We start from the raw sequence: 26,103 nt of genomic DNA, 5'->3' as shown, positions 1-26,103 counted from the left end.
TCTCATGCTCTTTCCCCCATCCCAACAAAACCTGCTCCAGGAGGGATCTAATGTAGTCGCTGGTGATGTGAGACAGATCCCTGATAATTGCCAGTAAACGAGGGGATCAAAGCCTAAAGTCAAAGAGAGGAAGCACAAATGAAATTTCGGGAATCAGACTTCTAGAGAGGAGAGGAATTTGGAAGCAATATGGCTCACCTGTGACAGAAGAGGCTTCCTGTCCAACCTACTGGCAAGGTTGTTGCTGGCTCTGTCTGTGTATACATACGGCCATGGCCCGAAGTCTATAGATGTTAGCAAAGGGACAAGAAGGGTCTCTGGGATCTGTGCCCTGAACATACTTTCCTTTCCATCCTTCAAGGCTCAGATCAAATTCCACCTCTTCTATGAAGACTTTGCTAATTCTTCTCCACTCTACAAACAGTTTTGCCCTCTCAGGCCTCTGAAGCCCTTTGAGTGTACTTTTCCTAAGGCATTTTTGGGCCTTGCCACATTGCTTTTTATTATTATAAATTGTGAATTCCTCGAGGGCTGGGACAATGTCTGATTTCCCTGTTTCTCCTGCAGCTCCCCCCATAGGGCTTTGCTCAGGGTCAGGACTCCATTGATTGAATGGATTCAGGCAATAGCAGTGCACAGCATGGATTTCCCCATACAAGGGGGCAAGGGCTGGGATGTAGACAGCAGAGGGGTTGGGGCAGGCATCTCAGCTGACTCCCCAAACAGGAAGTCCTGGGATCCAGAACATATCTGCTCCCAGACCATTGGCTACTTAGTGGGTGCTTTATGCTAGGCATTGGTGGCTGAGCAGGCAGAAGAGGGGGCCACCCTCTCAGGAGCAGTCAATCCACTGCTCTAAACTACAGCTGCTGGTGTGATGCTTCTGTCTTACCTGTCCCAAATCACCTCTTGCCTTGCAAGAAACTGGCTGTGGGTTAGACCTGATGGCTTGAGCTCTCTGCCCTCTCCCAAGGCTCCCTGTTTCAGACATCATTGGAATCTCTGTCCCTCCAATCTAAGTGGAGTTATGATACAATAATTCTTTTTTAAAAAACATCTTTATGTTCCAGAATTCTGGGAGGCAGTGGCAGGTGGATTGCCTGAGCTCAGGAGTTCAAGACCAGCCTGAGCAAAAGCAGAGACCCCATCTCTACTAAAAATAGAAAAAAACATCTGGGCATTGTGGCAGGTGCCTGTAGTTCCAGCTACTTGAGAGGCTGAAGCAAGAAGATCACTTGAGTCCAAGAGTTTGAGGTTACTGTGAGCTTTGACACTATGGCACTCTACCCAGGGCAACAAAGTTAGACTCTTTCTCAAAAAAATGAAACAAAACAAACACCCCCCCAGCTTTATGTATATATAACATACCACATGATATAATAATTCTTGCTTTTAATGTTATGTCATCTTATAGCATTTTTCTCTCCTTGTAAGTCAAAAAATTCCCATGTGTTCTGTGAATGGACAGCCTTTATTTCTGAGAAACCCAGTTGAACCAATCTTTCTTAAAAGCACCTTTAGGCCCATGTGATCTGCCTCAATGCCCGTTAGTACAGTGGTTATAGCGCCAGCCACATACACCAAGGGCGGTGGATTCAAACCCCATCTAGCCAGTAAACAACAATGACAACTGCAACAAAAAACAGCTGGGCATTGTGGCGGGCACCTGTAGTCCCAGCTACTTGGGAGGCTGAGGCAAGAGATTCGCTTAAGCCCAAGAGTTTGAGGTTGCTGTGAGCTGTGACATCATAGCACTCTACTGAGGGTGACATGAGATTCTGTCTAAAAAAAAAAGGGCGGGCGCCTGTAGCTCAGTGTGTAGAGCACCGGCCACATACACTGAGGCTGGCAGATTCAAACCCAACCCAGGCCAGCTAAAACAATGACAACTGCAACAAAAAAAATAGCTGGCTGTTGTGGTGGGCACTTGTAGTCCCAGCTACTTGGGAGGCTGAGGCAAGAGAATTGCTTAAGCCTAAGAGTTTGAGATTGCAGAGGACAGAGATTCACAGCTCTGAGCTGTGACACCATGGCACTGTACCCAGGGTGAGAGCTTGAGACTGTCTCAAAAAAAAAAAAAAAGCCCATGTGATCGTATTCTAGTTCTAAATGACCTTCCCGTTGTCCACCCCACCCTCACTGCAGCCAGCTTTATCCCACTCTTTCTGAGATGCTAGGAGGCAGGAGGCCTCCTTCCCTCAGTTTATAGATAGCACACAGAAGTCTCACAGAGTTCTGGGGTTCAGAGTTCTGTCTCCCAAAGCCTCCTCCTTGGCCCCATCACCTCACCTTAGGTCTACACTCCTGGCTCTTCTCCCCAGTTTCCATTCTTCTTCCTCAGCAAAGTTGGTGTAAACAAATGTTTAGCTTCTGTTGCAGTGTATTACAGTGTGAAATAAACACGGATACCCCATCTACCCTGACAACATAATTCATTTACTGCAAAAGGATATAATAAAGTCTGTTTATTACAGCAATTAACAGAGCAGCGTATGCCGACATGCTTTTCAGTGGCAACCGGAAAAGTGCTTACTCCAGGTGCATAGATTCGGGAAACTGTGCAACGTGAGCCAAAATGAAACCAATTAGAGGCCTAGTAAATGGGTCCCAGCCACCTTAGGAAAATTAACCATCCAAGAGTCAGTTCACCCAAGGTAGAACCTCAGTGCGGGAGTTTAGCATGACATAAATTGCTACTTTACAGAATTACAATCTGGACCTGTCTCCAGGCTCCTTGGTCTGGAGGACGTGAAATGCACCACCTCCAACCCAACCACCCTAGGTGATGGGTTTGAATTTGACTAACCTATAGTGTGTTGGTGGGGAACATTAGCACCATTGACTCTCAGGGGTCTCCTGCCATTGCAGTGGAAGTGGGGACCTAAGGAGAGGACCACAGGCTGGGCCAGGAAGAGGAGACAGAGAAAAAATAGCTCTAAGAAAGCCTTTCATTAAATCCTGTCTTCAAAAGCCTGAAAAGTTATCTGGCTGTCCAACTGGGGTAGGGAGGAACCTGCTTTCCAGCTTGGAGAATATATTCTATTTTGCTTTGGACAGAAAGACTGGACAAAGGCATGAAGCCATTTGTCCTAGTTCTTTGGTGGCAGAAAGGGAAGTGTTAGTTTAGATTCCCCAGTGACAGTAAGTGTATATAATTGCTAATTAACCAAACGTAGCTCTTCATCCCCTTTCAGGAGGCCAGGGGTTGGCTTATACCAAGAGGACATTCGTCATAACCAGGTCTGATTTTCCCAAGAAGGGCAGGAGCCCCACTGGACACAGCTATGTGGGAAAAACTCATCAGGAGCAGCAGCTCTTCCTTTCTTTTTTCTGGAGCAGCTTCTCAGGGAGCCCATAGGGAGCTTTGATCTCCTAGAAAATGTGAAACTGGGTGCATAAGCTAGGTAGAAAACCAAAGGCTCAAAAGTGCAGAGACAGACTCCTGTCAAACAGTTCCCCCTCAATGAGGGATGAGCGGGTTCCCCACTCCTCATTTTCCCCTCCTTGGGCCTCTGGGAGAAGGTGCTGTGTTGAAGGATGAGGGCAGAAGCCAGCCTGGCCTCTATGGAACAGAGAAAGTCAGAGCTTTGAGCATCATGAACAACAGGATAAAAATAGCAGGGTTGCCATGGCAACAGAGGCTGGGAGAGTCCTGAGGATCTGTCTGGGTCCTGCCATCTCCCCCTTTTGCCTTCCTCCCGCCCCTCAGATGGAGCACAGCAGTAAGCTGAAGGAGGAGAGATGGCTGTCCTAGAAGGGAAAGGAGACCAGCAGCCCACAAGGAAAACCCTTGAACTCCAGATCCTGGGGGTTTCTGCCAGAGTCTGGGCTGCCCAGGTTTGGGGGCTCCTGGCTTTTGGAATTTCTTCCTCAGCATAATGAGTTCTTCCAAGGATGTCCTGGACAGCCACCCTTCACCCTCCGGGTGGAATGGTCCTGACCTCCTGGGCTCCCCTGTGAAGAGCCAAGGTTTCTGTTTCCTCTTCATCTATGGTTCTGATCTCACAGAATTTAGAGAAGGGCACCCCGGCAGGACTGACCACGATGACTCCAACACAGTGGGCACTGGCCATGCCAGGGTTGGCATGGGGGTTCTGGAGGATTCACCCTGATGAGCCAGACGCCTGTTCCTAGATTGTTTAGCAAGATGGACTTCAGGAGCTATGTTTTTAGTGGGAACAGAGTGATATGGTGACAGCTATCTCTTGCTCTTGTGTCAGAGGGATAGAGCGTTCATTCTTTGGGAATAGATTCCTATGGTATTGTTAGCCCATCACCTGCTGGGCATGGCAGCCACCTTCAGGATGAACATGACTTCTTGGACCAGCCTGCAAGGAGCTCACTGAACACAGAAGTACAGAGATTTCCTTCTCTGGTGAAAGCCCACCTTCACAGTTTTGAAGCAAGTATTCTTCTCCAAACGTTCCAGCCATATCTGGGCACATCTGTGCCTTTACAATGTGCCTTTACATGAGTGCCTTCCTGTGAAGTGGGGAGGGACTAGGACTCATTGCCTCCTTTCATAGAGGAGGCTAGGAGAGAGGAGGCAATTTGCCAAGGAATTCTGGGCAGCTGGGAGCTGCGACTCTCCATCCAGTCATCAGTCCATCATCCCACTACCAGCATTTCCCAAAACTCTCGGCAAAATGCACATTCAGTTTTAGACAGGGAGAATTCCAGCCCGAGGCACTTCCCCTTGCAGAAGGCAAGGAATGAATGAAGTGGGGTGCTTTGATCAGCGTGGGGATGAGCACGTGAGCAGCTGTGCAAAGGGACATCCATCCACGGTTACGTAACTGGGGTATGGCGCCAGTCTTTGAGATCTCTTCCAGAATCTCTTGAACATCTGCAGGTGGTGGTGGTGATGTGTGTATGTGACAGAGTGTGCACAAGAGTGGTACCTGTGATGGCAAGTCAGAGTCCGGTCAGGACGTGGGCCTGGGTGGCAGGAGGCGGGAGAGTCTGAACCGCAGAGTCTTGGGCTCTTGTTGAGGGGAGGCTTTGGCAGAAGTTCTGGGTGACTTGGCTTTCCTTCTCACTCCCCACCATTTCTCAGATTCACCTTATCACTTCCACTCACCCATCCCACATGTTTGTTGTTTGCACAGAGCGTACCTACTAAGGCACGGGAAACCTACAACCCCTCTACTTCCACAGCCCTGAGCCCCACCGAGGTTCAGCTTCCCAGACTCACTTAGCCCTGGACTCCAGAAAGGACTTAGAGAACATTGGTATAATCCCCTCCTCATAGTTGAGGAAACTGAGTCCCAGAAATAAAATACGGTTAGCCTAAGATCACAGAGTCATTAGTTTCCAAGCAGGGCTAGGAGCCAGCTCAGTGCTCTTTGAATCTCTCTGTACTACTTCATGCATATTTCAGTTTGTTAAATTATTGCTCTTTTTTTTTTTTGGTAAAAATAACAATTCTCCCTATGTATTTCTATGGACTCATGATACATTCACAAAGCCCTTCCCTGGGAGTGGAGAAGGAAATGACATTCTAATAAAGAGGCTTCAACCTGAGACAAGAAGACCCTGGGGTCCTATGGGTCAGGGTCCCAGACAACACTCAAGTCATAAGGCCTCGAGCACCCTTCCCACTTCTTCTCTGTTCAGTGGCCTGAAGCATAGGAAGGGAAATAGGCATGGGACAGCCTCCCTTTATATTACAGATGGGGAAAACTGAGGCCCTGGGAGGCTGAGACCTGCACCCACCTACCAGCAGTGCTCAGCGCCTTGCAGCAAGAACAAGAGGCCTGTCCTCCTCTGCAGAATCATCTTCCAAGGCACCTGCCTCACCCTAAGAGCTCAGGGCCCCCACCTCAAGGTGGAGTCTTTGAGAGAGAATCATGGAGTGGCCTTTACTCAGAGTAAAGAGGCAATGGAGTGCAGGAAATTTGAAACAGAAAGGATGTCCAAACAGACATCTGCGGAAGCATGAAACTCAGGCCCACCCCAGAAGGAGGAGAAGAAAAGCCTGGATTAGAAGTCAGACACCCAGGGTATATGGTCTGTGGGCACTGGGGCTGCTTCAGCCTTTTTGAATTGAACCTGTCCCCTGGGCTCACCCAAGGGCATAGAGATGGAAACAGGTCTCCAGACCGCTTCGCAAGATGCTGAGGAGCAAAATCCCATTTCCCTGAGAAGGAAACTAAGAGACAATAGAAAATGGGGAATACCTGGCTAGAAGCTGCTGCTGCCTCCGGCTTAGGCCACTGCAGCTGCAGTGCTGGCCCCCAACCTTAGCTCTGGATAAAGAAGGGACCACCAGCTTGGAGGCCAAGGACAGCTGTCTGCAGGTACCAGCCAGACCTCCACTCAGAATGCTTTGACCTTGGGTCCCCACCCATGTTCCCATAGCAAGGACTCAAGATATCCAGTATCCCTCTGGAGCCAAGGGAGTTCTCCCAGGGGAAAAAAACGCTCTGGCTGGGCTCACTGCCAAACCCCTGCAGCTGTAATCACTGCCAAGTTCTGAGATGCACACAGGGGGAAGTGTGCCTCAGTCACCCCCTCTCCGGAGTATGTTCTTCACTTTCCTGACCTTTCCTCCAGGTGAGCCCCTGTGGTCAGGATATAAGACCCAACACCTCTGAGCCTCCAGGGATATAATTTCATCCTCCAGCACAGGACCGACTTCTCCAGGACTGCAGCCTCGCAGGCTACCGCTAGGGACATACCTGCCCTCAAGGTGGGCTCCTCACTTCTGCATCAAGGCAGCCCCTGAACGCTTTTCTAGCTCTCTTTGCCTCACCCAAAGCCTCCACTGTCCAAGAGGACAAAGAGCCAAGGAGTTTTTCTTCCGTCCTTGTGACTCCACTGAACTCTATTGCTAAATCTTGCTGTTTCCTTGAGGGAAGGACTTCTGTTTATAATTCTTTGGATATAAAAGGAAATAACAGATTGTAGAAGGCTGGGGCTGGGAGGTGGGGGCAAGGGAGGGTGTTGGAGGATGGGAAGAGAGAACTTGAGCTATGTGCAGGCCTCATAAAGACAACCTGGATCTCACCAAATCTGCCCAAAGTCCAGGAAATGTTCCTGGATGTGGGCATGAGCTGGACAGGCAAAGGCTGCCAGCAGAATGTGCCCTTGCTTCTCCCAGGGTCTGGGCAAACCAACCAAGGAGGCCTTTTGCCCTCCCTAGCTGCCCAGAGAGGCCCACATTCCATGCAAAGGTGGGGGGTGGGGGAGGGAGGGCAGGCTCTCCTGTCTTTCAGCTCTGATCTCCTCTACCTAGGTCGCCTCTTTGTCTTGTTATTCCATCCCTGGGTGCTGGAGAGGATCTGACTTTGTTTCTGGGCTGAACAGTTCCTGTGATGAAGGACAGCAGTCTTGCTGAAGTGACAGCATCTACCTGAACGTCTCTGCCACTGGCATTCTGTCTGCTGGGTGTCCCTCCAGAGGACCAGAGAGGGGGCCAGGCCTGGTGACAAAAGGCTAAGTTATACTGAAATGGGGGAGGGAGGAGAGAAAGAGGAGAATGCTTTTTGTTTTGCTTCCTCCCTCCTGGAAATGGACTGGGGGTGAGGGCAGAGACTGAAGCCGGTGGGAGATCAGAGGAAAAGTCAAGGAGATCTGATCTCCTCTGAGGAGATCAGAGGAAAAGTCAAGGAAAATCCTAGAGGTCCTTCTACCCCAAGAGTTTCCCCTGAAGGCACCACACGCAAGTATATCCCCTCTGTGGCTTCTGAGGAGAGAAGGAAGAGGCAGGGGTGAGACAAGGAGACGGAAGAACAAAGTGTGGGCACGGCTTAGTCCACGGTCCTTCAGTGTGGCCACCAGCAGACAGTCCCTGAGGAGGGGAGTTGGGGCCTGAGGAATAGGCCTCTCCATATCGGTGGTGCTGCCAAGGAGGCACAGACATTATGGATATGGGTGGGTCAGGGCAAGGGCTGGAGGAGACTGTTTCCTGGTGTGCAGGGGAGAGCAGAGGCAGAGAGAGACGCAGGGCTGGTGCCTCTGCCCTCCTACTCATGACCAGCTGGCCACCTCAGGCCCGGCCCCACCTGGGCTGGGAGGAAGCTGGGAGCACTACTGGTCCTAGGGTCCCAGGAGAGTCTTCATCCTGGGTTTAGGGGGTGGTTGACTCACAGCTCTGCCCTGCTGACCTACCTGAGGCCTCCCCAGGGTCAGGGGTTGCTGGAGGCTCTCTGCTCGAGTAGCCAGTTTCCCCTTTAGCAACAGCTCTCCTAGCCTGAGGGAGCACAACCCTCTTGGGAGGAGTTACCCTGAGAACAGTCCCCAATCTCTCAGGGCAGGAAAATGTCACTCCATGGCTTCCCATGGGACCTCTCAGTCTCAGGAAGGCAAGGGGGCAAATCCTGGGATTCCCCTTGTGTGACCAGAGCCTCTCTCTAGGGAGGTCTCAGGATTGGAAGCTAATGGGTATGGGCACAAGGAAGAAGGCCGGGAAGCACACAGGAGGCTGAGGCTCTCCAGGTGACATCAGGCTGTGGCAGCTAAATCAAGACTTCAGATGTACACACATGGCTTCCTGCTCTAAGCCCCAGCCGGAAGCGGCCGCCATCAGGCCCAGGTCCTGCTAGGAGCTGATGAAGGGGCCCTGGTTCTGCTCACACTGCTGTTTCCCGCTGTCTGTGAGCTTCATCCTTCTTTCTCTTCATCTTGCAGAAGCCGTGGAGGCCACAGAAGCAGGCGAAAGTGAACTGGGGCATGCCCTAGGCCAGGCTGGGGGATGCTCACCAGAGGAGATCTGTAGGGAAAGACAGGGGAGGAGGAAGGGGCAGGAGGAAGGCAGGAAGAGAGAAGCAAGCTGGGGTTAATGTTCCCAGAACACTCCAGGTCTGGAGAGAGTCACTGCCACTCCCAGAGGCTGCCCAGGCCCTATGAGCTGTTTCACACCAGCTAGGGGAAGAGATGGCCACCAAACAACAGCCTCTTTGAAATCTGTGTTTCCTGATCTGTGTGGCGCTGATGTCATCCCTCGAATTGGAGCCTGAGTGAGTCCAGGGCAGGACAGAGGAAGCCCAGCTGCTGCCTCCTTTGGGCCCTTCCCACCTTAGGCCTCACCTCCTGACCACACACCTGTGATGGGGAATAGGAAGTGAGCTGGCTCAAAATACACTTTGGCTATGCCACCTAACACAAGTTCAAGTTAGGGGTTCCACTCGCTCCTTTAGGCCACACATCCAGTGATCCTAGTGCAGGATTTTGGGCAATTCAAGGAAACTCCTTCATCCAGCATAGCCTCTACTTTGATAGCTGGAACGGAGTCCCAGATTTCTCCCTTCCTTATACAACTCCGAGTTGTCTGACACCCTTAGCAAAACCTATAGGGAGCTTAATGCACTTCCGTTAACTGCTCAGAGCAACACAAACCCTGAGATTTGCAGAGAACAGGCAGCAAAGAGTTTTTTTTAGCCATTAAGCTATTTTATTTAGCAACTATGCTGGGCAAAGGGTTTGGGCGGTAGGTACAGAAAGGTAAAGATACAGTTTCTCCCCTGGCACGTGAGTAAGTCTGCGGTAGAGGCTGAGGCTGGATTGGTCCCAGGGGGCACATTGTCCCTTCTACCTCTGGCTGACCCAGCACTCAGCACAGGAGCCAAGGGCCACTCTGGCATCTGTGGCAGTCTGGCAGTCTGGGAGGGGGCTGAGGAGAGCAGCTTTAGTCTGTCAGAGTATGTCTTCCTCCAAATGCTCATTTAGGTTTCCCTTAGCCACCTGCAGATTCTTCCAGTTCACCTCTCTGCCCTTGCTCTGCCCCTGGGGCTGTCGTGAAGGCAGAAGAAGTACATTCAAGTGAGCTCAAGCAGAGAAGCTGGGAACAAAGGAAAGCACCCAGATGGAGGTCAGGCCTGCCTCCTGGGCCTGGTCTCAATCACTTCTCTCAGGAAGAACACTGGGGTAGGCAGGTAAGTGAAGCCCAAGTGCTGAGGGAAAGGAGGGGAGCAGGAGGCTCTGTTTGAGGGGCTTGGGTTAAGGAGGAACGAGGCACCTCCCTTCCCCAGCCCCTCATGCAATAGAGACTGCATAGGATGTCCCGGCCCCCGATGCAAGGCACACCTGCGAAGTAGTTCCACTGTTTCTCAGGAACCTGGCACAGCCCAGATGGTGGCTGTCTGGGTACTTGCACAAGTCTGGTCGATATTGCCCCTGTAAACAAACTTCCTTCATTTTTCTCCAAGCAGAGCAGAGGCCCACACTAAGCAAAGTGTCCACAGTAGAGCCAGGTCCTATCAGGATTCTCCCCTTTTTCACCCTCCCCACGTCCTGGTAATATAGCTAATAGCTGTAATTAATAGGTGCAATGTATTTCCACTGGCCAGCTGGATGGGCAGGAGGCCCAGCTTGAGTCAGCGTGGTTAGGTAGGCTGGTTATTTAATAACCCACTTTCCAGCACCATTTACACACCCACTGTTGTGGAGTATATATAGTGAGCAGAGAGCAATCTCCAGGATATATATAGACAGAACCGAGATACAACTACTATATTTCTAGATCTATCTACTGCAGCTATCTCTGGGTCCCTCCTGTGACAAACCTAGAGAAAGGAATCCAAACAGGGGCTTAGGTGGCCTGGGTTCTATTCTAGGCTCGGATGCTGACATGCTGTGTCATCCTGGGCAAGTGGCTATATCTCTCTGGGCTTCTAGTTCCTCATTTCAGAATACCAGGAAATTAGTCAACACTAAGACCATTAACCTGACAGGCTGAAAGGACACTGGGAATTCTAGCCAGATTAGGAAGAAGGGCAGGGAGAGCAGGTAGGTTCTCTTGCAATCAGTAACTGCACTTCCTTTGCTGGGGGTATATGCCAAGGGTACCATCAACAAAACAGCCTTGATTATAGAAAAATATATGGGGAGAAATTGACAGGCATAACAAGGCTGATCTGGGAAAGGAACACACCTCCAAAACAAGCCAGGTAAGTAGCTTTGACCATCACAGCCCCACCCCAGGTCTTGGTGCAGCTCAGGTGCTTTGGTCCTAGGGTGCATAGATCCTCCTCTTCCCCTTCACCCCACTGTCCTTCCGATGCCTGTTGTTTCTTGAAAACAGCAAAGTATACTCCCCCTTAAGTACAGTCCAAAAAAGGACTGTACCTCCTTTTTTGCTCAGCTTGTCACCGAGCAAGGTTGTGGGTGGCTGTGGGAGGAACCAGAGCCTGCACATCAGAGGAGAGTTGAATGAAACTGATCAGGAGCTGGGCTAGGGCTACTGAGAGGGGCCCAGGCTGACTATCTCTGTGGGAGTCCCAGGTCCTTATATCTAAGGGTAGAAAGTATCAGGAAGACTGCCTGGTTATCCTGCTGAGCTCTTTGATCTGAAATGCTCTGATTGTCCTTCTGCTTCTCTGAGGGCCTGAAGGGGTCCTTATTGTAAGATGCATAGCTCTAAGTGCTGGGGCAGCCTGGGCTCTGTCTGCAGCATGCACGTCTCTGGGCTAGCCCCTGAAATGGGTGACATAGGACAGAGCATTCTATCCCATTTCACTCCTCCTCCCTCAGAATCCCCACCAGCAGGTACCTGGGAGCCTCTCTGCCAGGGCCGTGGTCTCTGCTCCTCTCTGCTTTTTCTGGGCAGGAGTCCTGTAGACTCTCTTCCCTGTCTTTGTCCCTTCACACTTGGCACAATGTTCCAGCACCAGCTGGATGCTCCCTGGAGAAGTCAGGTCCTGATGACCCTCCTCTTACTGTGCCTACTTGTGGGGGTGGGGCTCTCGTCTAGCACCTGGTCCATTCCTCACTGGTCTGTGCTCTTGGTGGGAACTCCCCTCCCACTCTCCACCTCCATTTTTATGTCCACGGTCCAGGAGGGACTAAGAAATGGAAAAACAGCCCCCAGAAACCCAAAATAGGAAGGAGAGGGGGGTGGACACTGGACAAACCTCCTGCTATCCCACAGTTGGCTGCATCTGACTGCAAGCTGTTAGCCCTGGCTCTCCCCCAGCTAGGGTCCAAAATGGTCCAGGATCTGGGGGTACAGATCTTCTGCTCAGCCAGTTTTATGAGAACCAAGAGCTTCCATCCTCCTCAACCTCCAAGGGTTCCCCAGCCTCCTGCAGACCCCATCCCTTGGCCTGGCCCCCCATATCCTCTTTATGTGAGATGCCCTTCTGGGGTCTTCCCACCTTAGCAGCTCAGGCAAAAATGGGGCTGTGGGACAGAGGCAGCTTGAGCATGTAGAAGCAAGAAGAGGGGACTCAGAGCAGGCTAGAAACCAAGATGAAGAGAAAGCCAGGGTCCCAGGCTTGCAGACCACCAACTCCTAGGTGTGTCCAATTTTGGCAAGGTCCTCCATCAAAGTGGGCGGCAGTGGGGGGTGGAAGATATATACAAGTGTTGGGACATGCCAGAATTCTCTGACAAACAAAAAAAGGGTATTACCCTTGTCCCCCCAACAAGCAAATCCCTTCCTAAGGCAGCAGCAGAGGAGCTTCTAGCAAGACACCCCCCACTTTCATTACCAGCCACCCCCCACTCCAGGTAAAGGGCAAAAGAGAAGTGACCCAGGGAGGAGGGTGCGCCCTTGGCACCTCTAGAACAAAGCTGAGCCCTCAGCCCCCTCCCCTGCTCCCTCAGCACCGCGCCTCAGTAATTAAAATATGAATTCACCTTCCCTCCCAGAGCCATTCATCACTGCGTAGGGAAGCAGCTGCGGCTTAGGAGACCGGATTTGGGGGATTAGCTCGGGCGGTGGAGCAGACACACCAGGAGAAAGAATTAAAAAGGAAGGGGGTGAATTGAGTTTTCTCTCCCCACCTCCTCCCTTTCCCTCTCCCTCGGGCCGCCACCCAGCCTCCTACCCCACCTCTTTCCCCAAAGCCTAGCCTCTGCAGGTTTCTGGGAACTGTAGTCTACAAGCCTGTGTTGATAAACAGGCAGGCCAGGGGCGGGTGGTGGCAAAACTACAGATCCCAGGATTTCTTCCCAGAGTTGGCAGCAGCAAAGCTGGGCACAGGCCTCCAGTCTGGGAGAAGACTGTGTTCTCCTTGGAGGTTAACTCCTTCTTGGCCTGCCTGAGACTGACCTCCAGCCTCTGATTTACTGAGGCCCTGGAATCATAAGCCAAGGCCCTCTCTGCCTTTGATGGCCTCCAGAGGCCACAGAACCCTAGTTTGCTAAGACCAGCTTCCCTTGTTTCTTGCTTGCCCACCTTTGGAGAAAGAGAAAAAGCTCCCTCCACTTCTCTAGACTACAAGGGCAGTGAGCAGTTGTCAGTGGCTCTGAGGTACTTAGGGGCCATGGGATCCAGAGGGATCAGAACAGCAAGTCTTAAATATCCTTATGCCCTGCATCCAGGGTTTCCCAGTCCTGCCTAGCAGAGGCTGGCCCACCCTAAGAGTCATCACAAGCATGATTGGGATTAGGGTCATTGACTTGACACACAGCAGCAGCTAGGAAGCTGGTGGCCCAGATTATCAGCACCAGCACAGATGCCAAAGGTCAAACTTTAGTGCCATCCCTTTCTAAAGATGGGGAAAAAGTTTTTTCCCTAGGCCAGGTGCAGTGGCTCACGCTTGAAATCCTAGCCCTCTGGGAGGTTGAGGAAGGTGGATTGCTTGAGCTCATGAGTTTGAGACCAGCCTGAGCAAAAAGAGAGACCATCTTTACTAAAAATAGAAAAACTGAGGGAAGAGGATCGCTTGAGCCCAACAGTTGGAGGTTGCTGTGAGCTATGATGCCATAGCACTCTACCCAGGTTGACAGCTTGAGACTCTGTCTTAAAAAAAAAAGAGAGAGAGAGAGAGATTTTCCCCCAATAGTCTTTATAGTTTGAAGAGAGTAGGACTTCGCAGTCAAACTCCATTTTCACTAAAAATGGAAGAAATATAAAGAGATAGTCAACTGAATCTCAGTGTTGTTATACATGGGCACACTCTCCCAAGGGAGGCCTTGTGCTGGGTATATTGGAGGACTGTTAAAAAGCCTTAGATTGCACAGAATATTTTAAGTTTCAGCTGTCTGCAGGCAGGGGACAGGACAGACACAGCCCTCTGATCTGTGAATTCTCCAGGGAGAGAGGGCATAAGGCCAGCTTACCTTTTCAATAAAGTTCAACAATTATGTAAAAGTCTGTAATTGCATATCTTCTCCAGGCCTGCCCCACTGGGGGAGGCTAAAAGAAGAGTGGGAAAGAGCTCCAACTCTGTAACCCCCGAAGCACCTGAGGCTCAGCCCCAGCAAAGATAGGACTGTAGGACTGTCTCGGGTGGGTTGCTCTATGTCCCTGCTGGTGCTGGTGGTAACTTACCTCTTTTACCCCATCCCCCTTTCCTCCCAGTTCATACTTCATTCAACAAATTTCCACTCTGCAGGGCCAGGCATGGTGACTCATGCCTGTAATCCTAGCACTCTGAGAGGTCAAGGTGGGTGGATTGCCTGAAATCATAGGTTCAAGACCAGGCTGAGCAAGAGCAAGACAGCCCCCCCACCCCCCATAGCCGGGTGTTGTGGCAGGCACCTGTAGTCCCAGCTGCTCAGGAGGCTGAGGCAAGAGAATCGCTTGAGCCCAAGAGTTGGAGGTTGCTGTGAGTTATGATGCCACTGCACTCAACCAAGGACGAGGGAGACAAAGCAAGACTCCGTCTCAGAATAAAAAAAGAACTTCCACTCTATGGTCCCTATAGGGACCTTGCCTTGCTGGAGCTTTTCAGAGGTATAGTCTCTGGAACAATTCTCTGTCTCCTTCTTCCCAGGCCCAGCCTGGTGCTGGGGACTTCCCGAGCAAACTGTGCAACAGGATTCTTGGCAGGGGCCCAATTCGAAGGGGGCATTGCTCCAGCCTGACTACCCAATTAGGAGACTGGGAGTGCCTGGACATCCTTACAGCGTGGCATGGAATAGGATAGGCTTATTCTGAGCCTGGGGCAGCTGGACAATGAGGGAAGTGGAGGAAGGTGCCAGCCATCTCTGATCTCTGGGCAAGTGAACGGAGAGGGCAAGGGAGAAACCCTGGCAGATTCTCATCCTTGCTCCTTTCGTCATCTAAGTTGGGGCAGGAGGGGAGGTAGCCTGGATTGGCCCCAGCAAAAACCCAGCTGGCTTGGGCTTTCTCTTTGCTTCCTCCATTGTTCTGATTCCTACCCCCTCTGCTCTTGCTACAAAAGGAAAACCATTGATGGAAAAAGGGTGATTGGACTTGGGCCATGGGGCCGATTTATGGACATACATTCAACAGAGACCCTGTGAGAAGAACCCCTCAAGTGAGTACTGCACCGCCCAGTTTTCAGAGAACTTTCTCATGCACTAGGGTTGGCTCTGCCAACATCTGGCACGATGTGCTAAGAGCACAGGGTCTGGCACCAGACCCTCTGGGTTCAAATCCCAGCTTTTCCCCTTATTAGCCATATGAACTTGGGCCAGTTTCTTAGCTCCCCTGTGCTTCAGATTTCTCATAAGCAAAAAGGGCTAATAATAGGTAGGACTGCCTTGAGGATTAAATGAATTAATGCAGATGGTTAGAATCATGTCTGGTACATAATAGACACTCTGTGTTGGTTGGGAAAATTAAGGGTCCCAAGATAACTTGCCTTCTGATTCTTGATACTAAAAATTGTCCTCTCTCTGATTCTTCAGTGGTCTGTCTTAGGCAGACTAGGAACTGGAAGTGGGGAGGGAGGTGTGGAGACGGCGGGCAAGGGTGCTTCCTTTGCTGCTCCAGCCAGATTGCCTGCTTTATTTTCATCTGTTGGAGTCTTCCAGGATGGCAGGGATGGAATCAGGCAGATTTAAAAGGGGCAGAAACAGTGGCTCAGCACCCACAGCATGTACATCAAGGCTGGCAAGTTTGAACTCGGCCCGGGCCAGCTAAACAACAATGACAACTGCAACAAAAGATAGCCAGGTGTTGTGGCCGGAGCCTGTAGTCCCAGCTGCTTGGGAGGCCGAAGCAAAAGAATCATTTAAGCCCAGGAGTTTGAGGTTACTGTGAGCTGTGATGCCACAGCACTCTCTCTACTGAAAGCAACATAGTGAGACTCTGTCTCAAAAGAAAAAAGGGGGGGCAGGGTGGCGCCTGTGGCTCAGCCCGTAGGGCACTGGCCCCATATACTGAGGGTGGTGGGTTTGAGCCTAGCCCTGCCAAACTGCAACAAAAAAATAGCCAAGCGTTGTGGCAGGCACCTGTAGTCCCAGCTACTCGGGAGGCTGAGGCAAAAGAATCGCCTAAGCCCAAGAGTTGGAGGTTGCTGTGAGCCGTGTGATGCCACAGCATTCTGCCGAGGGCGATAAAGTAAGACTCTATCTCTACAAAAAAAAGGGGGGGAGGGCAGGGGGAGGGTATAAGCTCATGAGGAGCTTGCCTGGGCAGGCTGAGTGACGGGCAGGACAGCAGTAAGGAGGGCAGGAACCATTCACTCACGGAAGGAGGGAAGCAGACTCCTGAGTGGATAGTGCACCGGGACCTAAGACCCTAGGCACCACCAACCTGCTGTCCACAGGGAGCTGCTGCATTCCTAGTTTCACTGCAGAACTTCCTCTTCCCTGTGGCTGGCCTTAGCGCTCCCATTTCAGCCACTGAAGAGCTGGGAGATTTCCTTACACAGAGAAAGGCTGAGGATTCCAAGCTGACCACAGAGAAAGGCGGAGTGCAGGCAGTGAGGCAGAGGAGCAGAGGCTGTTCTGGAGGCACTGAGCAAAGGCCCATGTCTTCATGGCCTGTTGCTCCTGACTCCAGTCCCCGAATGTCTGGCCATGAGCCAGGCCTCAGTAACTTGGCAAGGGGGAAGGAAGCAACTCAGAGACCTCAACACACCCTGAATGTCTCCTTCCTTCCTTCTTCCGAGGGAAATCTCCCTCTGGAATTACCAGCCGCAGTCTTCATTTCAGTGAGGGAACAGGTCCAGAGGGGAAGTGACTTGGGCAGGCACACAGCCTAGCCCCAGATCCCAGGGGTCGAGACACCCTGCATGCCCCACCCCAGGTGGAGCCCCCTTGTGACGCCCCCTTGATGGCTGGCTCCAAAACTGGTCCTGTGAGGAGGTGTGGTTGCTGCAGGGTAGGAGCACGCCCCTCACTGTAGCCCATGGCTTTTAGCCCTACATGAGTTTGGAACAGCAATCACATAGGAATGAAAAGCCATAGGCCACAGCAGAGTTGAGGGGGTCCAGCAGCAGGAATCAAGAAGCTGGGGGCACAGGCCTCGCTCCCCAGCTCACTAACCCCCTCACTGCCTCCCTGGAAGTACTGGGCCCCCCAAGTTATATTCTTTCACCATCCCCCCCCCCACCTGCTGGGCCCCAGGAGCACTAAAGCCATCCAATAATGAGTTCCCAGTTCTTGCCTTACAAAGGCTGCACACAATGGTCCTCACTCCAGGGTATGAGGAGGGGTAGCTACCTGGTCAGGAGGGACCTCCTCAAATTCCCTTAATTAGCTTCCAGCCCCCAACTCAGGGTCCTTAACTACCCCTCCCCTAGAGAATACAGGACTAGCTCTGCGTTAGGCCCCCTCCTTACAAAGCTTAACCCTTTCTAGTCCAGCCACAGGAAGGAGAGAGGGCAAAGGAGGGTCTGGATAGAAAAGGGCAGGAAGTTTCTTAAGCATTCCTAGGGATGGGGAGTGATCCATACTTCCCAGACCAGTTCAGGTGGTTACTAGCTCTACCCATTTTTGCATGGTTTGGAAGAGAGTGAGAGTTCCATCTCCTGACCTAGATGGAGGCAGGAAAAGGGCCAGGGACAGATCTGAAATTCCCACCAGCTAGCTTTGGAGCCCTCCCTGGGTGATGCTGTGGGAGGGGTGTTGGGTGCTCTGCCATTCTGATTGGTAATTGGGTACTTAGCATAGGCACCTCCAGCACTGGCCTGAAGAGCTGAGGGGAACAAAGGTCTCAGGACCCTGAAAAAGGTGTGCTCTAAACACACATACCATTTCCTCACCTCCTTTGCTGTGATGGGTCAGCTATGGGCCTCCCAAAGCTCCTGCTTGCCCAGCTCCAGGGGACTCAGACCTCCAGGCATGGCCTTGATGGACACCCAATAGGATCAGGTCCTGTCTCTCTCTGCCAGGGAGTAGTTGTCACCCCCACCCCAGCCATCCAGCCTCAGGGGCAGGCACCCTGGCTCTCTGAAGAACACTGGCTGGAGCAACCCTCCTTTACCTTGACTTCCTGCCCTTGTCACACACATACCCCAATCTTGGCCAACCTTAAGGGCTAAACAACTGAGATTCTCTAGCTTCCTACCTCAACTTTGAGCCATCGGCAGGCTCTGGTTCCTCTCTCAGGGGCTCCCAGAATCCCACACCCAGAACCTTTAAAGCTCCAGGCAGAATGCCCTCAGCTTCTTCCCAAGGGAAGTGGACCAGGGCTCCCAGGGGCTGCTCACCTAGTGGTCCCCAAGAGGCTCCCTCTCCTTCCAAGTCTCCCTCTCTCAATTCCCGCAGAACCACTTCCTGCCTTCCAGGCAGCCACTCACTCCTCCACTCACCCCCAGAAGCTCCACACCCCAGCGGGGCAGGCCTCCTCCCTCCTCTGCCCGCCCACTGCTGGCCAGGGCTGAGCTGTGCCCAACTTAACTTGACTCACTGTGACCCACCCCTCCCCCAGCCCCGAGGACAGTGGGTGTGGGGGCGGGCCAGGCAGCAGGGCGGTCAGGTATTCCTTCAACCCTGACTTGGGCCTGGGTAACAAAGGTCTCATTGAGCCTCTGGCTGTCTGGTCGGTGAAGCACAAACCTCTTGTATCTACTCCCTTTTGATCTCACTCCCTCTGAACCAGCCATGTATTACTCACATCCCCCTGCCGGGCTATTGGTGTGAAGGGGCTGTTTGGTCCCTCCCTCCCTCCCCATCTCCTTTCTCTCCTTCCTTCTCCTACTGTTCCCCTCGGGCTTTTTTATAGTCTAAATTTTGGCAGGAGACCTGAGGCAGCTCCCTGCTGGCCTCTCTCCTCCCTGCCCCCCTTCTCTGCAGCCTTGGTTCCTCTTTTCACCCACACCCCACCCCAATCCCACCACTCCCTGCCCTGGGAGGACCAGGTCAGCACTTGTCTATCCTTCTATTTCCTTCCTCAGGTCTGGCCCCTCCACCCACCCTCAGAGATTCCTGGCTTCCTGTCCCTGAGCACATGGAAGGCTCAGCCCTTGGCCCACCTGCCAGACCCCGCCCACCTGCCAAGCCCCAAGTAGCTCTGGAACAGGGGAGTCTCTAAGGTATTTCTGGGGCCAGAAGGGCTGGGGGCGAGGTGATAGGTGAGACAGCCATTATCTCTCAGGCCTGGACAGACCTCACTTGGAATGTGGAGGAAGAGGAGGGGTCAGTCAGGTCAGGAAAACTCTGCTTCCTCCAACCCTGAGAACCTGCTTTGTCTGTGTCCTGGGCAGTGAAAGGTGCCACTCGATAAGAATTCCCCAGGACTCACCCTGGTCAAGCTTCAAACCTTCTGCAGCTTTGCTGGTGGTGAAAGCCAGGCAGCTCAGGAGCTTGCAGGGCACCCACCTCACAGGGCCACTGGGAAATTCTCTCTTTGGCTTTCCTGGCCCTGTTCCCAACATCCCTTTCCTCCTTGGCTACTCCAGGGAGAAAGAGAGTCACCTCTGAGGTCAGCTGGCTTGCCCTAGAAATGCCAACAGGTGTTAAGAATTTCCATAGTGGCCCACCTCAGAGCCCTGCTCACCCCCCACCCCCCAGCATACAACCTGTGGCTGCTTCTCCACTTCACCCCTCCCTGGCCCTCAGGTACTCCCATTCAGCTGAGCAGAGGATTTGAGAAGTTTCTCCTGCCCCAACAAGGCCCCATTCTTCCTGCCTCTGGCTCTCATTGTCCCTCATGACTCCACACATTCTTGGGCCTCTAATGAGCAGAGGCCTGGTCCTACCCTGCCAGCTAACTCTTGCTGACAGCCTGGCCTACCTGCTTACTCTTGCTGTCAGCACAGCCTGGGCCTTTCCCACTGTGGTGGGAGTTGGAGTGGGGCCAAGCAAGGGGGCAACTAGGGCCATGAAAGGAGGGAGACAAAATAGGAGGGAGGAAGATAGCACTAGGAGAGAGAGAACGGAGATGCTGAGAAAAACTGAAAAAGAAGGAAAGAGGTGATAGCAGATGGAAATGTATAAGTTCTATAGGAGAAAATGGTGTCATGGTGTGGTGGCTCACCCCTGTAATCTGAGCACTCTGGGAGGCTGAGCTCACGTGTTCGAGACCAGCCTGAGCAAAAGCAAAATCCGCTCTTTTAAAAATAGAAAAACTGAGGCAAGAGGATTGCTTGAGCCCAACAGTTGGAGGTTGCCGTGAGCTATGATGCCACAGCTCTCTACCCAAGCCAACATCTTGAGATTCTGTCTCAAAAAACAATCAAACAAACAAAACTGTGTCATGTATAAGCTAAGCCCCTTATTATAATCACTCAGTAATAGAAACACTAGTATTATTCCCATTTGGCAGATGAGAAAACTGAGGCTACCAGGCTATGACTTATTTGGGTGGATAGTTTTGCTTAGAGGAGAGAATAGGAGAAGCCTGAGAAAGGACACAGTCTGGAAAGAATGCTGTCAAAGAGAAAGCAGAGACTGAGGTGGGACAGGGGCAAAGCTGGAGGATGTAGAGAGAGATGCTGGAGCCCCAGGGGGGACCAGAGGGAGGGAGAGGGCTAGAGAGAGCAGGCCAGGCTGGAGAGCTGTAACTCTGAGGGTTGCTGGGCATGCCCTTCTCTCTCTAGTAACAAGTCCCTTAATCCCAGCACAGGGCAGAGAACCCAGGTCCAGCCTGGAAATCGAAGTGTGTTTTGCTGGGGAGCAGGCTGCAGCAGTTCTTCTTTTAGGGAGCCCTCAATCCCATTGTTCCCTTCAGAGGCACGGTCACCCTGAACCTCACCCTACATCTGGGCATTGGACACTGGGGTTGGAGATGGTTCCAGGGCTGGCTAAGCCAGGGAGCACCCCTTTGCAAGGAGAGATTCAGGCATGGGGTTAATGTGCCATGAGCCCTCCACAGCAGAGAAGGTGACAGAGGGAAAGGCTGAGGGCAGACCAGACTCAGCTCAAGAAAGGACAAGAGAAGCACCATGGCTACTCCGACAGGGGCCTATGGGCTCCCTACCACCATAGGTAATCAAACACAGTATGCACAGCTACTTCTCAGGCCCACGACCTGGTATATAGTAGGTTCCCAATAAATGGTATGCTAGTATAGAAGAGATTCTTTTTTATTTTTGGACAGAGTTTTACTCTGTCATCCTGGATAGAATGCCATGGTGGCATAGCTCACAGCAACTTCAAAGTCTTGGGCTCAAGTGATCCTCTTGCCTTAGTTTTTCATTTTTAGTAGAGACGGGGTCTCAATCTTGCTCAGGCTGGTCTTGAACTCCTGAGCTCAAGCAATGCACCCACCTCAGCCTCCCACAGTGCTAAGATTATAGGCATGAGCTACTGCTCCCAACCTATAGAAGGGACTCTTGTACTTGGAAGGAAGTTAGGTAGATGAAACCTAAGATGTTAACAACTCATAGATTTCATGAGCCTACATCAGAGTTGACTTTTCTCAGAGATTTTCACAGACTTATATACCTTTTTAGAGAAGTTGGAGCTCAGCAGACCTACCTTGGCCTCTGGTGGCAGGTAACTGGGACATTAGAGGGATACTGAATAGGAGGTACTCACTCTCAACACCTCACATACTCCAACCTGGGGGAGACTAAACTGGAAGCATATCACATTGTACTAAGAATGTTGGGTGAATGACACAGACATGTATTGGTTGAAGGATAATGAATGGCTGATAAAGCTCAGAAACAAGGACAAGAGATTTAGGTTCTGTTGGTGTGTGCTTGGAGTTCCCTCACACCTGTACTTTCAAGGAGGGTCCCTGAGCTGAAATAGGTTGTGAGGTAGGGAGCAGAGCCTGGCAATCTGATTCCAATCACCATAGCAGTGGGAAGGGAGGAGTTGGTAAAACTGCAGAAGAGCCCCAGGAGTTCTGGCTCTGCTGCCCCTGCCCCAAACAGGCCTCCAGTTGTTTGAGATGGGCCTGTGGGCACAGTGAACTGACCCAGGAGAAGACTAGTTCCAGAAGGACCCAGCAGGCTCCCATACACATTGTCCTCCAGACCCGTACCAGGCCAGCAGTGTGTGTGCTACCAAGAACAGAATGAGCTTCCTTTTTCTAGGCCACTAGGTAGCCTTCTCCATGGCTCAAGCCCCCACTGCTCCCCAGATCCATCTCTGCTCCAAATCATGAATAGCTCAGGTTCTCTCCCATTTGACAGCTTGGGGACTCCCCCACCAAGAGTGAAGTGGAGTGAGTGCTGCTCCATTGAGCAGGAAAGCATGAATTTTCTTTTTCCCAAGGGCTTTCTCCAGTTCTGAGCCTTCCTAGACAAACCCAGGGGGCTCCCAGCCTGGCAGCCCTGGCTGTTAGGGAAAGGAAAAGAAGAAAGACAATCAAGGTATAGACCTAAGGGTAGCAGAATGAACAAAGGCAAAAGCTGGGGTGGGTGTGGGGGTTGCTACAGCCTTGGCAGCTCCAGCCCCTATATCTGAACTCTATTAAGCTCCCAAGGTTTATCTATTGGTGGGAGGACACAAGGAGTTGCTTCTGTCACCAGCATCTAGCCTCCCCAAGCAGAGGACTCAGGCCACAGTTTAGCCTCTCAGCCAATCAAACTGTTAGAGAAAAATAAAATAACCATCATTGGTAAACTCACAGGCATTTCAACCTGACCTGATATTCATGAATATCAAATTGTTCAACATAGGTCCAGGCCCAGGCTCTGTTCCTGCCCCCACCCCTTTCCTCCTATTCCCCCCACCCCGCTCCCACCGCCCCACAACCCACCTAGGGCAATAGCGGCCCAGCCTAAAGAAGTACAGAGCTGGGCTCTCCCATGCCCCTGTGGAGTACCTCTCAGAGGAAGAGACAGAGATGAAGGAGGGATAGGGAGAAGGGCTACAGGAAAGGCCCCTCATTTGGCAAACATGCATTGAGCACATACAAGGGGACAGGCACTGTGCTAGGCACCAGAGCCAGCACTCAGTAAGGCACAGCCACCAAGCAGGCAGTCTGGTGGGGATACAGGCCCACATGCATACAATTACAACTCAGACCAGTTTGGCCAGACAGATCTGGTCTCCCCCACCACCCAGAGTCTTTGTGGTGCCTTTCTGAGAGTTAAAACTGAACTTGGTCCTCCCTAGTTGAGGGTCTCTCCTTCCTCTTCAGGCCTTTAGGAGAGTGGCCCCCAGCTGAGGCCTCCTGAATATTCTCTTCTTTGTATGGCTAGGGAGAGGGGCGCTGAGTCTCTGAGGGTGCCCAGTACCACTTGGAGGAATTGTCTGGAGTGGTGTGTGTTTATGTGTGTGTGTGTGTATACAAGAGAGATCCTCTTTCCCCTGTCTCTGTGACAACTCCAAAGGGGAAAAGGGGAGCTAGAATCAAGTGACTGTTCCCAGCTCCCAGGACTCAGCTGTGTCCTCTTGGAGGATGTAAGCCATCAAAACTTCCCCCCAAGGGAGCTTCTTAGAGGACAATACCTTTCCCCTCAATTCAGAGTTCTCTAGCCTGAAGCTCCTATCCCAGTCTCAAAAGAGCCAAAATTTCCCCCAAAGTTAGCCTTTCTTAAGGCTCAGGTTGAGCTGAGCTATACACTGACAGATAAAGGTAGGTTGAAAAATCACCAGGAAAGATTAAATCAGACCGAAAGAATAATTTGTTAATGAAGGCTGTGGGAGAAGGGTAATATACTAATGCTTCCAAGTAGAGGCTGTGGAATGTTAGTCAAGAAGGAAGGACTCTCCCTTGGGCCCCCAGGTGCCCTCTCCTGACAGGCTCAGTAGAGGCAGGGCTGGCCGACCCTTGCACCCTAGGGACAACCTGTCAGAGACCCTTTCTTAGGAAGGAGCAGCCAGCCATCCTTTCCATAGCTGCCTCCTAGGCCCCCACTCTGGCCAGTGCCCTGGTTGAGTCCCTAGTTCTAGGGCCCCAGGGATGAGAAGGCAGGCTCAGGGCCGAGAGGTCTCGCTGGACCTGGACCCCATAGAAATGATGACTAGGGAGGACTGGTGTGTGTGTGTGTGTGTGTGTGTGTGTGTGTGTGTGTGTGTATTTGTGGTAGGGGGGCTAGCTGGGTCCTTCCTAAGCCTGGGACCGTGTTTGCCTCTGCAAACATTGGAGTAGGTGGTTTTGCCCAAGGAAATGGCTTCTCCCAGCCTCCCAAGCTGAGGTCCCCTGAGGACCTCTGCGCCAGGGGTATTGGATACCTTTCCTTTTCCCTTCTTAGTGCCAAACAAATGTGCAAATGTCACAAAGTCCTGATTCCTTCCCCATGTACAGCCTCTTTCTCATCCCTCTCCCTTCTATGGGGTAAAGAAAGAAGGGGAGGACCGAAAGCTGGCTTCACTCAGGCAGGAGAGAGAGATTGGGCCACATCCAAAGCCAGGGCTGGAGCTCCTTCTCCCTCTCACATTCCCCCCAATCCCACCAGCAGCAATATCCTTTAAAAGGAACAAAGGCAATGGGGGCGGGGAGGGGGGCTTCCTTCTTGGCCGACCTGGGGCGGCAGTCGACGCAGCCCACCGCTGTCAGCGCGGCTTTCAGGTGAGTGCCTGAACCCGCATCCTGGAGTCCGCCCATGCCTCAGGGACCCCTCTTCGCCCAGCCAAACCCAGAATATCATAGGCGAGTCCTCCTCGGCTCTCTCCCGACCCCCTACCCGACAGAGGGGTCGCAACTCGGAGCACTTTCTGCCTCTTCGTTTTTGCTCAGTACTCACAGTTCGGATGCTAAACCGTCTCCTCTCTTGCACTCACTTCCTTTGTCTCTTTCTCTCTTTCTCTCTGTCCCCTTTCCAATCTCTCTCTTCCCTCCTTGTCTGATTCTCTGCTGTAGCTTCCAGTGGAGAAAAATAATTATTCTTCTCAATGGGTTCGCACGGGGCGCGCGCGCCCGTGCGCGCGCCCGGGGACACACACACACACACACACACAGCCGTAGTACCCAATGAATGCACAAATCTTCGGGGTCCCTTTAACCTCTGCGGATGACTCCGGGAGTTAATTATAAAGCCTGTTTCGGCGCGGCATAAATATGCATTAAGGTACGAAATGACAAGCAATGCCCTGAACTTCAGGGAATTGCCATTTAGACAGACTTGGTCTCGCCGCCTCCGACTCCCTCCTTGGCCCCAAGAGCCCCCTCCACAGCCTCGCGCCTTCCCGGGCTCGCAGTGGCCATCGCAAGGTCCTACCGGGGTTTCAGGGAGTCGCAGTAGCCGCGTAGGCGCCGCGCGGGTGCCGGGATCCCCCTCGTGCGCCCCCTGCGGTCAGGGCAAGACCCTCAGTCAGCCGTTCTTCCTCCTGCAGCCCGGCCACCGAGCACCAGGGCCGGCACCGGCTCAGTCTGTGAGCTAACTCTGAGCTCAGTCCTTTGAGGAGCTGGCTAGAGCGGGACAGCTACTTGCATGCCCGAGTTCTGGGCAGAGCCAGAAAGACCCGGACGCGATTCAACTTCCATTCAGGCAAAGCTGCCACACGCCTTCGGGTCCCGCCGCCCCCGGCTGGTCCTGACCTGCACACACATGCACGCATTTGCACTCACACGCGCCCACATGCACACACATTATACACACCCTCGCGCACACAGACACTCCCGCGCGCGCTCACGCCCGCACATACTCTGGGTTACAACAAAGGAAGAGGGGCCAGAGCTGCCTTACTTTTCTTTCTCTTCTCTCTTGTGCTGCCCCCCAGCCCCGGGGCAGGCGCGCCCGGCCCACCCCGTCCTCAGCGCCCCCCAGACGGCAGCGGGCGGCCGGCATTCCGGAGCAGCGCGGCGGAGCGGCAACTTCGCGCCCAGCGCCCGCACCTCGCGGCCCGGCGGGCGGGAGACAAAAGCTGCGGCGCAGCCGCCCGAGGCCGCGCGGCCAAGGTGTGCTAGCTAATTGTCAGGAAATGTGTGTGTGCGCGGCCGGGAGCCTGCAGGGGCGGGGTAGATGGGGAGAGGAAGAGGAGACACCCCTCACACACACACACACACACACACACACGCGCGCGCGCCACTCGCCAGCGCCGGGTACCCGAACCGGGATTAGAGAATAAATTATCTGCTCTCTTCTCATTGGGCTGTGCCTGAGGACGCCGTCGGCGGCGCGGGCTGGGAGTTCGCTTGGCTCTTTGCATTCTCCGCACAGCTCCGGCTCGCCTCGC

At 52.6% G+C, this 26,103-nt stretch overlaps 2 protein-coding genes across 2 annotated transcripts in view; both read right to left on the bottom strand.

The window, feature by feature from the left end:
- The window catches only part of LEMD1 (LEM domain containing 1), a 75,155-nt gene extending 49,911 nt beyond the window's left edge, over positions 1–25,244 (bottom strand). The window contains exon 1 of the mRNA XM_053607745.1: positions 25,146–25,244. The gene's annotated coding sequence lies outside the window, so the exon portion shown is untranslated. The remainder of the gene's footprint in view (positions 1–25,145) is intronic.
- On the bottom strand, positions 7,547–14,085 carry BLACAT1 (BLACAT1 overlapping LEMD1 locus). The gene has a single exon (XM_053607746.1). It carries the CDS (start codon positions 8,673–8,675, stop codon positions 8,574–8,576), a length of 102 nt encoding a protein of 33 aa, XP_053463721.1. The 5' UTR covers positions 8,676–14,085; the 3' UTR covers positions 7,547–8,573.
- Positions 25,245–26,103: the final 859 nt, after the last annotated feature.

This window comes from Nycticebus coucang, chromosome 10, assembly GCF_027406575.1.
Source record: "Nycticebus coucang isolate mNycCou1 chromosome 10, mNycCou1.pri, whole genome shotgun sequence".
NCBI lineage: Eukaryota > Metazoa > Chordata > Mammalia > Primates > Lorisidae > Nycticebus > Nycticebus coucang.
The sequence above is the reverse complement of the archived record's forward strand: the minus strand, read 5'-3'. Positions and strand labels throughout refer to the sequence as shown.

Bases quoted from the DNA above. Each gene is read 5' to 3' on its own strand.
- BLACAT1 (XM_053607746.1), bottom strand. From the start codon at position 8,675: ATGCCCCAGTTCACTTTCGCCTGCTTCTGTGGCCTCCACGGCTTCTGC.